The sequence below is a fragment of the Larus michahellis genome, chromosome 3 (genome assembly GCF_964199755.1).
Source record: "Larus michahellis chromosome 3, bLarMic1.1, whole genome shotgun sequence".
In the NCBI taxonomy this organism is placed as follows: Eukaryota; Metazoa; Chordata; class Aves; order Charadriiformes; family Laridae; genus Larus; species Larus michahellis.
In genome coordinates, this window is record NC_133898.1 from 14,485,331 (window position 1) to 14,500,537 (window position 15,207).

The window sequence follows — 15,207 nt, forward strand, 5'->3', positions numbered from 1 at the left end:
CAGAATTTTAATTGATCCTAAATGCTTCAGAAACGCTGTCATAAAATCACGAGTACAACTTAACGTTATTTGATAGAAAATGGTTTGTCAGGTGCTGTTGTAATAGTATGTGTCAGTTAATTGCAAGAATGCCCAAATGATGGAACTCCAAAAGACTGGTTTTTGGGTTTTTTTTTTACATCAGGAGAAGAGTAACTTCTTTTTTTTTTTTTTTTTTAACATGCAGAAGAATTTAAGGAAAATTTGTTGCCATTTGCAGAAAATATTGTCAGTTTATTTTAAAAACTGAGGGGTTTATTCCTTACAGATAAATGGTTTAGTTCAGGTGCGGTACCTGCTGGTCGCTGATGAGTCACAGCTTGGTTGCAGAGCGTGTTCCGTTCTGAGGGAGTTTGCAGGTCAGGTTCAGGTTCGATGCTCCGAACTCGACCTAATTTCCTTGTGCAGGATGTACTGACTTTTCACAGACTAAGGAAAGACTGCCTTGTGTCATGGAGGATATGTAGTATACCGGAGAAATTTGGCCTGTAGAAGAGAACGTGAGCTTAAGACCGCCTGAAATGTTCCATTTTGTTTAAGTTCTTTTTCTAAAAAAGAAAAAGAAAATTGCAAGACAGTAAAATTCCTCTCAGGAAAGGGAGTTCTGACAAATTCTCTTCAAGGCAGACATACAAATTAAAAAGTGTTAAGATTACAACGTCTTCAAGATAAAACTGTTCTGCAGTGCTTGCCTTATGCTATTCTGATTTAAAGTGTTTACAAGTTAAAACCTGTTTTAAAATACTTGTTTGCAAGAACTTTAATCTTATATAAGCGAGTACCTTTCCCAGACAAAGATGTAAAAGGCGGTTGTGTTAAAGAGGTTGAACCTGGCAGCCATACAAAAATAACTACAAATAACTTCCAAAGATAAATTGGCTATTGGAAAGCATCAGAAAATACACAGCCGTGGTTAGCTTTTAGGTATAAGTAAACAAAAGAACTAACCGAGGAACTGCAGCGTAGGAAGGTTATACAGCATTTAAATTGCTTTGCATTCTAGACCCGTTCCATCTTCCAGGGTCCAACTGACATATTAAATGATAGCGCGAAGTGTGGAGTGTCAGCTTGAGTTTTTGAGCGTAGTATCATGCTATTAGTACAAGTTGGATTACAAGCCTTTGCTGTAGTGCCCAGAGATTGTGTACTTCGGGAGGGAGTTGTTTCCTGAGTTTGGGGGTTTGTGGTGGTGGAGTGTGCTGGTTTTTTGTTGTGTGGGTTTTTTGGGCCCCCCCACCTCCACCCTCCTCCAACCCTGATCAAAGCCAGTTAACAAAGTGAAGTCAGTTAACATCCAGGTAGCAACACAGCAAGGCAAGTGTTGAGGCGGTGGCTGAAAGCCCATGGATGCTTCTGTGGAGAGCCCCTCATACGGTATACCTTTCAGGGGAAGATGCTGAAAAACTCTGTTCTTGTGCAAACTGCCTGTGAGCCACTTAATCTCTGTAGATGTGTCAGCAGAGAAGAGGGCACACTTGCTACTCTGGTGGTTCTTTATGGCTGCAGTTGGTCTTGTGGGTGCAAAGGCTAAAGAGATGTTGCCCATGAAGAGGAGCTACTTGCGCAGAGCTGATTCATCTCTCATGTCTAGCAGCTGGTTCGTGAGGAACCGCAGTTTAGCTCTCATGCAGTTACCAGCGCAGGAAGCTTTGTGGGGACAGAAGTCTTGGCTGTGGCGCTGGCACCTTACGATTCCAAAGCAGCTGCTAACGGAAAAAAGGGTTGCTCCACTTTGCCTGCCATTTCCCCTTCTGTCTTTGAAGCAGAAGCACATGCTTCCCGTGCTGCTTCTCGAGATACCTGGTGCCTCCGTACCTCCAACCGGCTGCCAAAATCTCCCCCTTGCCATTCTTTACAGCTTCTAGAAGTTGTTAGCACAAATCCGCTAGCTCCTGCTGTCTTGGCGGGGTGGGCGGTCGGCGTCTGGCTGCCGTCCCGTGCCCAGCCTGCATCTCTGCTCCCTGCTTCCCCTCCAGCGCAGGGCTGGGGAAAGCAAACGCTGGGTAGACTTGGAGGGTTGGGTGGAGCGTTGACTCGCCCTCCCCTTATTCCTGATCAGTTCGTCTGTATGGATGGCTGATTTCTTTGAGGAAGCCAAGGGATTGCCAAGCGGGTCGGTCTCCTGCTCTGCTTGAATCTTAAGGAAACAGCAGACGTTTGAAGGAAGACTGAGATGCATTTGTTGCCAGGCAGAGCTGACATAACCCTTTTCAGTGGTTTGATGATAATCCCTTGAAAACAAATAGATGGTCGATTCCAGCTTGATTATTCTGAGATTGACTGTCTTTAAGATGCTTGTGCGATCGGCCTTAGGTTTTACCATACTCCATGCAATAGAAGGAGCTGGGCTTGGGGGTGATTCCTCTGGCTTCACACTCTCCCTGGGCTCTTTTGATCCCCCTGTCAGGCCCTGCAGCACGGGATCGGAAAGGATGAGCAGTGCATGTAGCCTTGGAGTAGAGTTGTATCGCTAATCCAATGGAAAGACTGCTTCACTGACCTTATTCAATATTGCGTGTGGCAGAGCTCTTGCCGCTGTTTTCATTAGCAGATTAAATCCTTGAACAGTGTTTAATAATACGTCGAGCTTCAGGTAGTGATTTCCATGACAAGTTCCTATTTTAAATGAACATATTCAAATACAGTTGCAGATCATTGTGAATCAGTTGCCATCTATAATGAGACTCCATGTGCTGACCCGTGTTTTGTGCTGGTAGCCGACTAGTGGTGCCTTCCTTCTGAGATGGCTCCAGGCAAGCCATGACAGGAAGCCCTAATGTATTTACAGCTGGCTAAATGGCTAAATTACTCATATTCGTGACTACTTGGTGCTTGAAAAACTTCACACCCGCACAGTGAATAGGAAGCATCTTCAGGAAATGTTGTGGCTTAAAACTGAAAACTGAGCCTTGCTTTATCTGATAGAAAAATTAATTTTTATTTTTTTTTTAGCCCTTACTTCAGGATGAAGCACACAAGGTGGTTCTGTTCCTCACATGTCTGCGTTCCTGACTCTGCAGACAATGTTAGAAAAAGGCTGTAATCGGGTCAATTCAAATAATTCAACTCTGTTAGGTTCAGGTGCAACTTTGAAAACGCTTTAAACAGTGGCAGAGAGTTGCTGCAGCAAGGAAGGGCTGCACGCTACCATATTGCAGCGGTTGGGAGGTTCAGAGAGCAGAAAACACTAGAAACGTCACACAGTAGACAGAGAATGAATTCTGCTTTACTCATTCAGCTGCCAGAGAGACTGCAAGGATTTCATCTGAGAAACCTACTGTTTGGAGGCTGATACGGAAGGTGGAAACCTAGTGCCCAGCGTGGCTGGGAAAATAAGTGTATTGCCTTAATTTCAGTCTACCTCTTAATCTAAAAGTTCCGTTTCTTGGCACTGAAGTCAATTAAAATTTGTGAGTCTTGTGTTTGCATACTTGAAAAGGGGACTAACTTGAAACGTGTTGCTCTTGAACAGAGGACAGAAAATACAGGGCAGGGAAGTGGTGAGATGTATGCCAAGATACGTAGGTAAAGGTGTGAATGATAAGGGTGTAAAAAGAGCAAACAGAAGACTGTGCTGAGCAACTACAAGCTTTTAAAGGAACTGAAATGCTTCGGCAGAACCAGAAGGGATGAGAAGGCTACAAATGGCAGTAAAGACATCGTAAGACTTGCATTGGCGGTGTGTTATTTTATTTAGCAGTAACAACTTGTATGGTTGTGTTTGACCACTTCATTGCACTTAGCAAACCTAATAACAAATGAAGACTGGTGAAATTTAGCAGGTACTTAAAACTGAATATTTTTTGCTTCTGTTTTGACATTGGAACGTCTTCTCTTTAATAAAGCAAGCCCCTTGGCTGTGTGTTCCACTGTGAAGCACCTTCAGTTATGAAATGTGATTTTAATCCAGGAAGAGGAAATACTAATTTAAGTAACTGATAAGCTGTAATTAAGCCTGGGATGGTCTGCTCTGCTTTTTTCATATAGCTGTCACACTCCTTATTTAAAAATGGCAAATTGTGTATTTCTCTCTGAACCATGTATTTATTTCTGAACATGTATTTATTAGGGTTTTTTGACTTGTGTTTCATTTGTCTTGATACAAATAACAACAAGAAATCCATTGTCTCAATATTTTTGAATGCCAGTAGTTATTTAGAACTAACTTAAAGAAGGCATGTTGCTGTTTGAAACTAATTGAATAGTTTAAGAGTGATTATTGTAGCTAGAGACTGTAATGGATTGGTCTTCAGAGACTTAGGCCTAATAGAGCTGATCCTTCCGCTTCTACTGCTTAGTCACAACCTGGAAGAGAAACGCAATTTTTCTCTCTTTTTATACTCGTAGTCAGCTTCTCTGTTCGGAATTTGTTGTCTATCGAACTGAATTAGTCGATCTTTCTACAGGTACAGAAGGATTACTGTACAGGAGGATTGCTGTAAAAAAAAAAAAAAAAAAAACACCAAAATAATTGGCTAAGTACATCAGCTGTATTTGGGTTCGTAGCCAAAGATCCATAGAACAGTTGCTTTCTTTTTGTTTAAAACCTGAGCAGCAATCCACGTGATTGGAAGAAAAATGTGTTTAATTTTCGTTCTTTTAATGGTTGACTTGAAATCTTGGCATGGCTTGTCATAACTTCAGGTGTTATTTTAAAAAGAAAAATATTTGATTTAAATATCCTGGGACTTGTTTCTTAGGCCATCACATGCAGGTGCCCACTCTGAATACAGTGCGTGATAGGGGTGTGCAGCTCTTTATTCCCTGGGGAGGGTGGTCGTTGGTTTTTTTTCATTAGTATATGTCATTTCGAAAGCATGTTTTCTGCTACGGAGTAGATGGCTGGAAGACCTGAGTGGTCTGAATCCCAGAGGTGTTCCGGTCAGATTGCGGATTTTTGGGTGGGTGATCCATTTACTGGCTAGTTTGGGGTGCCCAAACCAGGGCATGGGTTCTCTGTTCCAAGGCCAGCACAAACAGCCCAAAACTTTGGGGTATTTGCTGGGGTGGCTGAGCAACAGGGCATGACTTCACGGGGGGGGCTGAGGGGATCTAGTGACTCGCTGAAAGGGGCAGACGTACTCCCAGCCTGGTGCTGTCATCTGTCTCCTGGCATCTGCTCCGGAGCTTGTCTCACCCCGTCAGAGATCAGGTTCAGGTCATTTAGCCAGCAAAAACTAACCAAACTACAAAGTGAAAATTTTTTTCCAACCTTTTAGCAAGCTGAACCAGCTAACAGGGCTGGATGAAGAGCCAAGCCAGCCCGAGGGAAGAAGTGGAACCTCCCTGTCCAGGGGCAGCACACCACAGCATGAAACTCCCCCTCCCTCAGGTCAGCGAGAATTGCAGCTGTAATCCTCTGAATTTCAGAGGATTACAAGAAAAAAAGAAAATGTATTAAGGATGATGATGCAAAGGCAGTGGAGGCTTTAAAAAGAGAAAAAACAGTGTCGTGTGATCTGCAAGATGCAGTCAGCCGTGTACTGGCTAGAGCCTGGTACTGCTCTCTGAGCACCCAGGTCAAAGCTTCCCTCTAAGGCGATGCTGCTGCCCAGCACCGCTGTGAGATGCACACGGTGACACCAGGGCTGCCCGGTGAGGCTCATCTGATGGCAGTGGCACGTGTATCTTCCACTGTGTAAAGTCAATGCGGGGGCTGAATTGCTCCCTTATGCAAAAGGCGGGATGGATTTACCTGTCCCCAGCAGGGCACTCGGTGGCTCTTTTTTGGGGTGCTGAGTGCCGCAGTGAGGTGCGAGGCTCCTCCATCAGGAAGATGCAGGTTCCTCCTGCTGCTCTTTCTCGTGGTCAGGAAGGCATTGCTCACACCTCGCCGCGGTGACTCAGGGGGGGTTTGAGAGTCAGCAGGTGGAAGATCTTTGTAAACTGTAATGCTGGTGGTACAGCGCGGCTGGGAGCTCTGACCTTGGCAGAAAGAAGCCTATGGTATGAGTGTAGTGTGTGGTAATTCATTCTTACTTAAGGTATACTTAATGGAGCTGGCTTATTGTAAGCGGGAGACTGAAACTTCTTTTGAATTGATCCAAGTAATGCTCCACAGCAAAGGAGGGTGTGGATTTCAGAGGTAGAGGAAAACTTCCAATAAAACAATATAGGAAAAATCTTGCCCGCGATTCTTTTTGAAGGCGCTGCTGTACTGAGCTACCTAATGCTAGTGGGACTCGGCGTCGTGTCTCGTGGGTGACTGTTCTAACTTGGGCTGGAAGCTGTTTTTACTTCCTCTGCCAGGGTTTTTGTTTGTTTGCTCTGAGGTGTGGGGGTGGTGGCAGCAGAGGAGATGGCATCACCACAAACCCTTTTCACCACAGGCAGGAGAGAGGGAACACGGCATGGGTTTATATACTGTCACGGTGCGGTGTGACGAGCAAACGTGATGCAGTTGCTGCAAAGAAATGTCCAAGACGGCATGCCTTGCAAAATTCATCGTTGGTTTCTGCTCAACAAAACGTTTCCCAGACATCTGGCTAGCAAATGCTGTATTTCTCAGGATACAGCCCTAGCGCTAATCTCGCCCACTTCAAAATGAGTTCTAGCTTTTGTGTCCAAAATTAGGATTGTGTTCCACCTGAGCTGAAGCGTTACAAGGCAGCTCTCTTTTAATTGAGTTGTTCTGTTCAAGTGCAGTCCAAGACCTAATGTGAAAAGCAGCCACCCATTTCCTTCTTGCTTAGTTACTTTTCATCCACCAAAATATAACGCTGGCTTAGTGTCCCTTCTGAAATAACTCTTGCAGATGGAACTCTTCTAATTATATATTTTTTTTCTTTTTATTTGAGAAAGTGAATGCTACAAATGATCAAATCATTTAGTTCTTTTAAGCTGTTGTATGTTGAGGCTGCAAACTTAATAATTTAAATAAAAAAAAGCTAGCCAACCTGGAAGGTTTTGTACTGGCACAAAACAGGAATTATTCTTCCTCTGAGAACGATTGTAAGTGGCCCCAACCCTTACTTTTTCCTTTGAAAGGGGAAGTCCAAATAGGATGTGATTTAAAAAAAAAAAAAAAAAAAAGTTTGTAACCTCTGGTGACTAAACTTGCCCGGGCTTCTTTTCCACGCCTCTTCCACTCACTTGACGTCATACTATTTTTGTCCCTTTCTAGCTCATTGACACAATTGCCTCAGAAATCGGAGAACTGAAACAGGAGATGGTACAGACAGATCTCACAGTGGAAGATGAATCTGCTGATTTGCGAAGGTGATTAAAATGTTTATTTTCATAGTTCCTGGAGGTGTACTGTGACAGGAATGTTTTCATTGTGCTCTCTTCTTGGGTGGCTTATATCCTAGCACTTCTGATCCTGGTAACGTAGGGGGTGTAGATAATCTTGCTCTTGACTCAAGGAATTTGCCTTTATGCAGGAGGAGTGCCCAGAGATTCAGTTGTTCTGTGTATTTGCCTTAATATCTTCTAAAAGCAACTGAACTTCGCTTCTACTTCCATGTTACAAACCTTGGATATTGATGAATGCCTAAAACAGGAAACTACTGATGTTATTCCCATTGTCTATGGCAATGAGCTTTGCTTTCACGCTGTAAAAACTAAAAATGTCCATTGCTTTAAGTGGCTCTGTGAAGATTCAACATACAGTAGCACAATTTATTGTTCTCAGGTTAGGAAGTAAAATATTAACTGTTATGAGCTGATGTTTTTGTGGGTTATGTGTTTCTGTTCGTTTCTATGCAACTATCTTGCACATTAAAAAAGTAATTAAGTAGATGGGGGCATCTCCTTAACCTTAAAATGTTTTGAGATACATATCATAGTGCAGATAAAAGTTCTGGCTTTTTAAAATGTTTGATGCCACGTAGGGTGCGGACTGTGGGGAATTTTGTGATGTTAAACTCGTACCTTTTAAGTGGGCATAGTGGGACCCCAGCGTTTTGGCTTTGTTACGACTGTTGTGCTTGGTTGGTAATGTCTGTTAAATTGACGTCTAGAGGATATTCAATATTTTAATCGTTGTGTTAACAAGAGAACGCGTTTTTGTACTTACTGTTGAAATATTTGTTGCAAGAGGACAGCAACCAAGTGCAGGCGTTCTGTTTTATCTGACTGCGCGAGGTGGGCCAGTTCTGGAGGTCTGGTGGGCTGTGTTCTTCGAGGCAGTTAATGAAGTGGGTAATAGTATGTTAATTAGAATTACATCCATGGTTTTTAGCTTTTCTTTTTCATCCTATAAATGCTTTTGAAATGTGCTAAAACTTACTAGGATACATATTTAAATTATTTAAGTAAAACATTGAGCAGCATCGTTGTTGCCCAAGTGGTAAAGAACATAAGACAGCGGAACTAATTAAGATCCTTGGCTATGCCACTGGTTGCACATTATTCAAGTTTTAAAGCTTTTGAAAGCACGGGTTTTTTACAGGGGTGGAAAGGAATACTTTCTTCATTTCGGTGGATTCAGCTAATTAATTTCAGCAATCATTAGCTAATTTTCAGTTAAGAAAAAGCTTCTTGTATCTCTGAATATACCATATGCATGAAGGACCAAGACCTAATAGTTCTAAAATCTTGGTGGAAATACTTAGCTGGAAACAGTCAATTAAATCTCCCCACTTTACAGATCCAGGACCCTTTTTAACTGATGATATTTTTTTTGTCTTTTATGGATTTTTCCACTGAATTTGTTAATTTTGAGTGCAAAATATATTTCAATTAAAATATTAAGTACAGCTAACATTAAAAAGTGAATAATGCAATCTCCATGACTGCTTAACTGAATTCAATCTCATATTGAAATAATAGCCATCCAATAAAAGAAATTCATTCTTTTCTGTCACTTTTTAGATGATAAATGTAAAATATGAAATCTAAATATATGAATTAAGGTCAATTTTTGATGATATCATAATTCTGAACTGTGTGCTTCTATGTAAGGAAAAAGTTGTATCAAAGTTGGTATAAATTATATAATCAGTTTTTCATTTATATCTTTTGTTTATATAGAACTACAGAGCAAGACTACAGTAGTTTCAACTAAGGTTTTCCAGAGTTCTTATTTGAACGAGACTCCCCACAAGGATGTGTTTTACTACCATAACTTTTATTTCTTTGTAGTTAATTTAAAACTTCATCATTAATGTAGGTTGCTTTTATTATTGTGTGTTCCGCTGTTCAGAAGTTGGTATCTTGATGTGGGTTTTGGATTTGCATCTAGAGAAATAAGAGCTAAAAGGAATGTCTATTTTTTTTTTTGCTTGTTTTTCACCTTAGCATATATCCACATGCACCCAGAACAGTTTTAGAAAGGCAGCAGCTACAAGAATTCTTCACTGTATTCAGAAAAATAAGTATGTGAAATCACGTGTCTGCAACCTTAGTGTTGTAGTGTGGGGGATTGGTTGGTTTGGGTTTTTTTTTTTTTTGTTTTGGTTGCTTGGGGTTTTTTGTGGTTGTGTGGTGACTTTCATGTTTCTACTCCTCCCCCCCAGTTATATTTTTGGACTTGTGGACTCCCCTTTTTACTTCTGTGGTCCGAGTAACATTGAGAATGATTCGAGTAACGGGGCCTGCAACTTTGGCCTGTAAGCATGTAAAAGCCAGGCTAAAAGGAAGCTTGTAAAAACGTGTATTGAGTGGGGTACTAGTGTCATCAGTCTCAATATTCCACGGTGTTTGATGCCTGGACGTTTTTTCCCAGTGGAGACACATCTCAGTAATGCAAATGAGTGGAGTTGTCAGAAAGGGCATAAATGGGCTAAATTTCTGACCTGCGCTGTACTCGTGACCTTTGAGAGGGTAACTAGACCTTGCAATGCAATGGCAGCCCACGTCCATGTAGGATGGGGGAGCACATGTGGTGCGGCTGGTGGCAACCAGATGGTCTTTTAGGAGACCCTCGGCCTCTCTCGAGGGCCCTAGGACCCCTGCATGTCTGTTGTCTGTGTGAATGACGGTGAGGGGAAAAAGCCTGCTGCAGTCCCTGCGCAGGGAAGGCTGTAAAGCTCCAGTCTTCCTGGAACGTTTGATGCCTGTGAAATGATTCAGGGATCACTCAGCAGGATCAGCTGGTGGTAGTGGCAGCTGCTGCAGCTTATTCCCTTCCTGCTCTGTTACCATGACAGAAACAAGGGCAGAACTTTGCTCTGTCCTCACGTTTTGCTCTGAACTGCCCTCAGTCTTTTACATTTTTTCCACAGCAATTATTAACTTCAGTAGCAGTCGTCTTCTGTGTCTTGCATGGTGAATTGCTTCTGTTATTGTTGACAGGTAAGCAACAACCTTTTCCCCAGCAGCTTTGTCCTGTTCCTTTGGCTGTAATGGGATGGAGAAGAAAGTGGCAGTCCAGCTGCTGAGGAGCGGAGGTGATGCTCAGCAGGGGCTTTACGCCTACTCCCAGCTGATGCTCGATGTGACTGTATAAGCTGGGCCAGTGCAATCAAGGCCTGTTAAATTGCAGGATTTACAGAAATCCAGGCACTTTCGCAATGGGGATTCAAACTGGATTAACTGTGGGGAGCCTTTGGTGGGACCGGAGCAAGGCTCGTGCTCACCTGCAATTTTAGAAAGAGTCACTTTGCCTCTCTGGTGTTGTTCTCTTTGTCCTTGTGACTGGGAAACAAACAAGAGGAATATTCCTCCCTAATGAGTAACAGTGGAGTGGGAGAACAATGAATCTGGACACAGAGCTGTGTCTTGCAAACCTTTTGCACTGTGGCAAAGAGTTGGCAGCAAGGCCTATGAAGTCGTGTTGATGGGGAGATGCTGAGCAACCTACTGCCATGGACAAAGAGCAGACCTCCTCTGCTCTCTCTGCCCCTGCCCCCAGGTAACATGATCCTGGTGTGCAAGTACCCTCAAAACAGAGGCCCATCCAGGCAAAAAAATGTGTGAAAATGTGGTGAGGAAATGTGGACACATCCGATCGCAAGTTAGTCCTTATCTTCATTGTAGTATCAAACCTGGCCTCTCACTATGACCCACCTCCTGGCTAATGAGTGCCTCTGGGATGGTAAGCTAAAACCGGGGTTGCTCCTTCATTTGGGAGGATAACCAGCCTTCTCTGTAGTGTTGGAGCAGATTGAATCCCTCAAGTGCTCGTGGTCATCTAGGTCCTTCCTACAACTCCTCTTATGCCCTCAGAAGGGCAGGTAAGATCTTCCATAGTGGGGGATGTGCGTGTGTTTGTGTAAATCCTACAGCAGCTGGCTTAGTTTAATTCAACACAGCAAACCCATGGAACAGCGCTGGTGATCCTGATAGGATGTACATACAGTGAAGGTACATTCAGCTTGCGTCTGTAATCCCAAAGAGAGAAAAGTCCATTCCTCAGGACAGCGTTTGTCAATGCAGGAGGTTGGTAGTAGTTTCAGAAAGCAGATCTGCTTATTTTCCCAAGTCTCCCCAAAAAATGGGAGAAATATTAGGAATTTAGGTTTCACAAGGTTTTAGAGCAAGAGACATAGGTAAGACTTGAGACCAAAAGAAAACTGCTGTAGCGAGCAGCAGGGTAGGAACATTTGCTTTGTAAATACATGATCGAGGTATATGTTACAGCCCTGGGGCTGTGAGGGAGAGGATCATTGTGGTTACAGGCTTCAACCTGTTCCTTGTCCTTTTTACTGTCAGCTAAGCCTAATCAGGATGCAGCACAGCATTATTTATCTTGGCAGTTACCTCTGTTTACTTCCCACAAGCCTATGGGTTTTCTCAAATCAAAGGAAACTTGCATTAATCATGTATTTTCTTTAATTCATTATGAGTTGTGTTGAAACTCCTCTCACACTGGAGATGAACCAGCGCAGTACCCCTGCATTAAAGTAGACTATCCATGGGTGTTGATTTGTGTTTCAGTTTCGAGTTTAATGCGACCTACTCAGATTGTCTTTTATTGGGAGACATTGGGGAGGGTGAAGGGGGAAGAGAAAAGAAAGAAAAAAAAAAAAAAACCCCAAACAAACAAAAAACCTCAAACCCCCAAAAGTAAAACCAGGAGAGAAATTTAATTGTTGCATAATATATAGCATATTTTGTTAGCATTTAGGTTACAGCAGCTTCTTATTCTGTACTTGAACTGATCAGGTGATGGTGAGGAATTCAAATGGTGGTTCTTCCCATGCTGTGATCTCCAAAGAAGTTACACACGCATCCCAGTCCCAAATAAATTTACAGCCTTAACTCTAAGACATGACAAACTTCAAGAACTCCCATTGTGTCAGGGATGTATGTTTAGTGCCCAGATCGTTAACTAAAATAATTTTAAGAATGAAAACCAAACTCAGGCTATGATGCTCAGTAGCGTTAGACCATTGCAAATAGGCTGTCAAAATAGATCAATGGACTTCTGACTGCGTTTACCTCCTGGACCTCGGGAAGTGGCTTCTCAGAGGTTGTATGTGGTTTGCTAGATGTGGGGTTTTTTCCAAGCTATGCTCTTGCTGGAGTTCACCAGGTCTGATCTTTCTCTCTGCCTCTTTCTTTATTATTTAGATAGGAAATTGTTTTTGGTTTGTTTTTTTTTTTTTTTAAATGGTGTTTGTTCCTAGTTGAACTTCCTATGGATTGCAATAACACGCTAATACTGATGTAGCTGAGGTACATGGGGGTCATTTGAACTGGTAGTGTTTAGGAGTGGCAGAAAGTCTCATCATGATCAGACACTCATAACCTTTGGCTTGTTTCTCGAGGGGGCAGAAGCAGCTGCCAGGAGGAGGTGCGTGTGTAGGGTCTGGGCTCACACATTGCATTCCCCCTCGGATCTCAGCATGTGGGAGGGATTGTTCCTATATGTACCTGGAGATTCCAAAAACCTGACAGCTCCCTATTCAAATTAATCTTCCAATTTTATCAGTTTGGGTGTGTTTGACTGTTAATCCAGCCATACCGAAGAGGAACACTGTGACCCTATGTACACTTACAAACTCAGTAAGAGCTAACTTTAGGTTGTTTCATGGTAGCTTCATGGTAGCAGGCAGTGCCAGGCCTTATAGCTGATACCAGTCATGCACTTTTTTTTTTTGCATGTGATTTAACTTTCTTTTGTATGCAAAAATTTTTTCCCTCTTAGACATGTTCCCTCTGCAACATGTTTAGTTTCTGCCTCTTGATCAAGGAATGGGAATAAGTTCTATCCAGTTAAGCCAGTGTCAGTGTATAACTTGTACTTTGCCACAGCTATCTCTGGTTTGTAATGTTGCGAACTGGCTCTGAAGGTGAGTGGAAGGTTTCTGAATGGTATTTACTGGAGGTACAGCTCGTGAAAATGCGCTTATGATTCATGATTTGACTTTTGTGGAGATTCGTATATTACAACACTAGCTTCTGCTGGGACTGTGGTTAAAAGGGGAACCCAGGATTGCTATTGTGGCAGTTTCAGAACCCTGTCATAAGTGACCTAAACGCTACTTCCCTTCTGCACACAACATATTTCTGTGTATTTGGTGCCCCTTGAAGGCATATTGGCAGTTACTAACAGTTTTTGACACTTAGGGAGGGAGGATCATCAGCGTTTTAGATGCCTTGCAAATCTAAAAGGCATAGAATCATAGAATTGCCTAGGCTGGAAAGGACCTTTCAGATCATCTAGTCCAACCATCAACCTAACTCTGACAAAAACCATCACTAAACCATATTTTTAAGCACTACGTTTACCCATCTTTTAAATACCTCCAGGGATGGTGACTTGACCACTTCCCTGGGCAGCCTGTTCCAATGCTCGATAACCCTTTCAGTGTAAAAAATTTTCCTAATACCCAGTCTAAACCTCCCCTGGTGCAACTTGAGGCCATTTCCTCTTGTCCTATTGCCTGTCACTTGGGAGAAGAGACCGACCCCCACCTCTCTACACCCTCCTTTCAGGTAGTTGTAGAGAGCGATAAGGTCTCCCCTCAGCCTCCTTTTCTCCAGGCTAAACAACTCCAGTTCCCTCAGCTGCTCCTCATAAGACTTGTTCTCCAGACCCCTCACCAGCTTCATTGCCCTTTTCTGGACCCACTCCAGCACCTCAAGTGTCTTTCTTTTAGTGAGAGTCATAGATTCTGTTGGGTTGGAAGGGACCTTTGAAGGTCATCTAGTCCAACTCCCCGGCAGTAAGCAGGGACATCTTCAACTAGATCAGGTTGCTCAGAGCCTCATCAGGCCTGGCCTTGAATGTCTCCAGGGATGGGGCCTCCACCACCTCTCTGGGCAGCCTGTTCCAGTGCCTCACCACCCTCACTGTAAAGAACTTCTTCCGAATGTCTAATCTAAACCTGCCCTGCTCTAGTTTAAAGCCATTGCCCCTCGTCCTATCGCTACATACCCTTGCAAACAGCCCCTCCCCAGCTTTCCTGTAGGCCCCCTCCAGGTACTGGAAGGCTGGTCTAGGGTCTCCCTGGAGCCTTCTCTTCTCCAGGCTGAACAAGCCCAACTCTCTCACTCTGTCCTCATAGCAGAGGTGCTCCAGCCCTCGCATCATCTTCATGGCCCTCCTCTGGACCCGCTCCAACAGGTCCATGTCCTCCTTGTGCTGAGGGCTCCAGAGCTGGACCTAATACTCTAGGTGGGGTCTCACGAGAGCAGAGCAGAGGGGGAGAATTACCTCCCTGGATCTGCTGGCCACGCTTCTGATGCAGCCCAGGATGTGATTGGCCTTCTGGGCTGCAAGCGCACATTGTTTGCTCGTGTCCAGCTTTTCATCCACCAGTACCCCCAGTCATAAATAAGTCATAATCATCACATCATAAATAAGCAAATGGAGAAAGTGGACAAAAAGGAAGGGAGAGGCACATACTATGTGATCAAGTAGTGCTAATTGATCCAGGTAATGAAAAGTTTGAATGACTGTACCTGTCTGATCATGCAGTGAAGTTCTCTACCACACTTACTTTCCTTTCTAGCCCTGTACAGAGATGCTGCAAGTTGCTGACCAAAGCTAGAAACAAAGCAGTTTGGTTGTTTAGGGTTGTTTGGTTGGTGAGTTTTGTTTTGAGGTTGCATTTTTTTTGGGGGGGGGGGCGGGGGCGATTTTTATTTGTTTGGTTTTAGGTACTCGCTGTTCCTGTGCATGTGAAGCTTCTGCCCGCTTGCTCTGGGTACAGTAGCTGGCATGATGAAGGTGGTAAATGCTATTAATGATGCTTACTGCCTGTCCGAAACACAAAGTTCAGAAGAGCTGTGAGTCTGCAGTGGGGAAATGCAGCTGTGTTGCCCTCTGTCGCTTAG

The 15,207-nt window shown here is 43.4% G+C and overlaps 1 protein-coding gene across 11 annotated transcripts in view; it reads left to right on the plus strand.

Annotated features, from left to right (window-relative positions):
* RIN2 (Ras and Rab interactor 2) overlaps positions 1 to 15,207 on the plus strand; it is an 85,113-nt gene that overhangs the window by 35,820 nt on the left and 34,086 nt on the right. For 4 of the 11 annotated variants that reach the window (XM_074578705.1, XM_074578714.1, XM_074578704.1 and 1 more), the window contains exon 3: positions 7,163 to 7,257. The exons of 2 other annotated variants lie outside the window; for them this stretch is intronic. In XM_074578705.1, coding sequence (XP_074434806.1) covers positions 7,163 to 7,257 — 95 coding nt within the window. Of the gene's footprint in view, positions 1 to 5,258; positions 5,372 to 7,162; positions 7,258 to 9,305; positions 9,357 to 10,205; positions 10,276 to 13,107; positions 13,218 to 15,207 lie in introns of those variants that run through there. 5 more of the 11 variants (XR_012585947.1, XM_074578703.1, XM_074578711.1 and 2 more) reach the window with 4 other exon arrangements.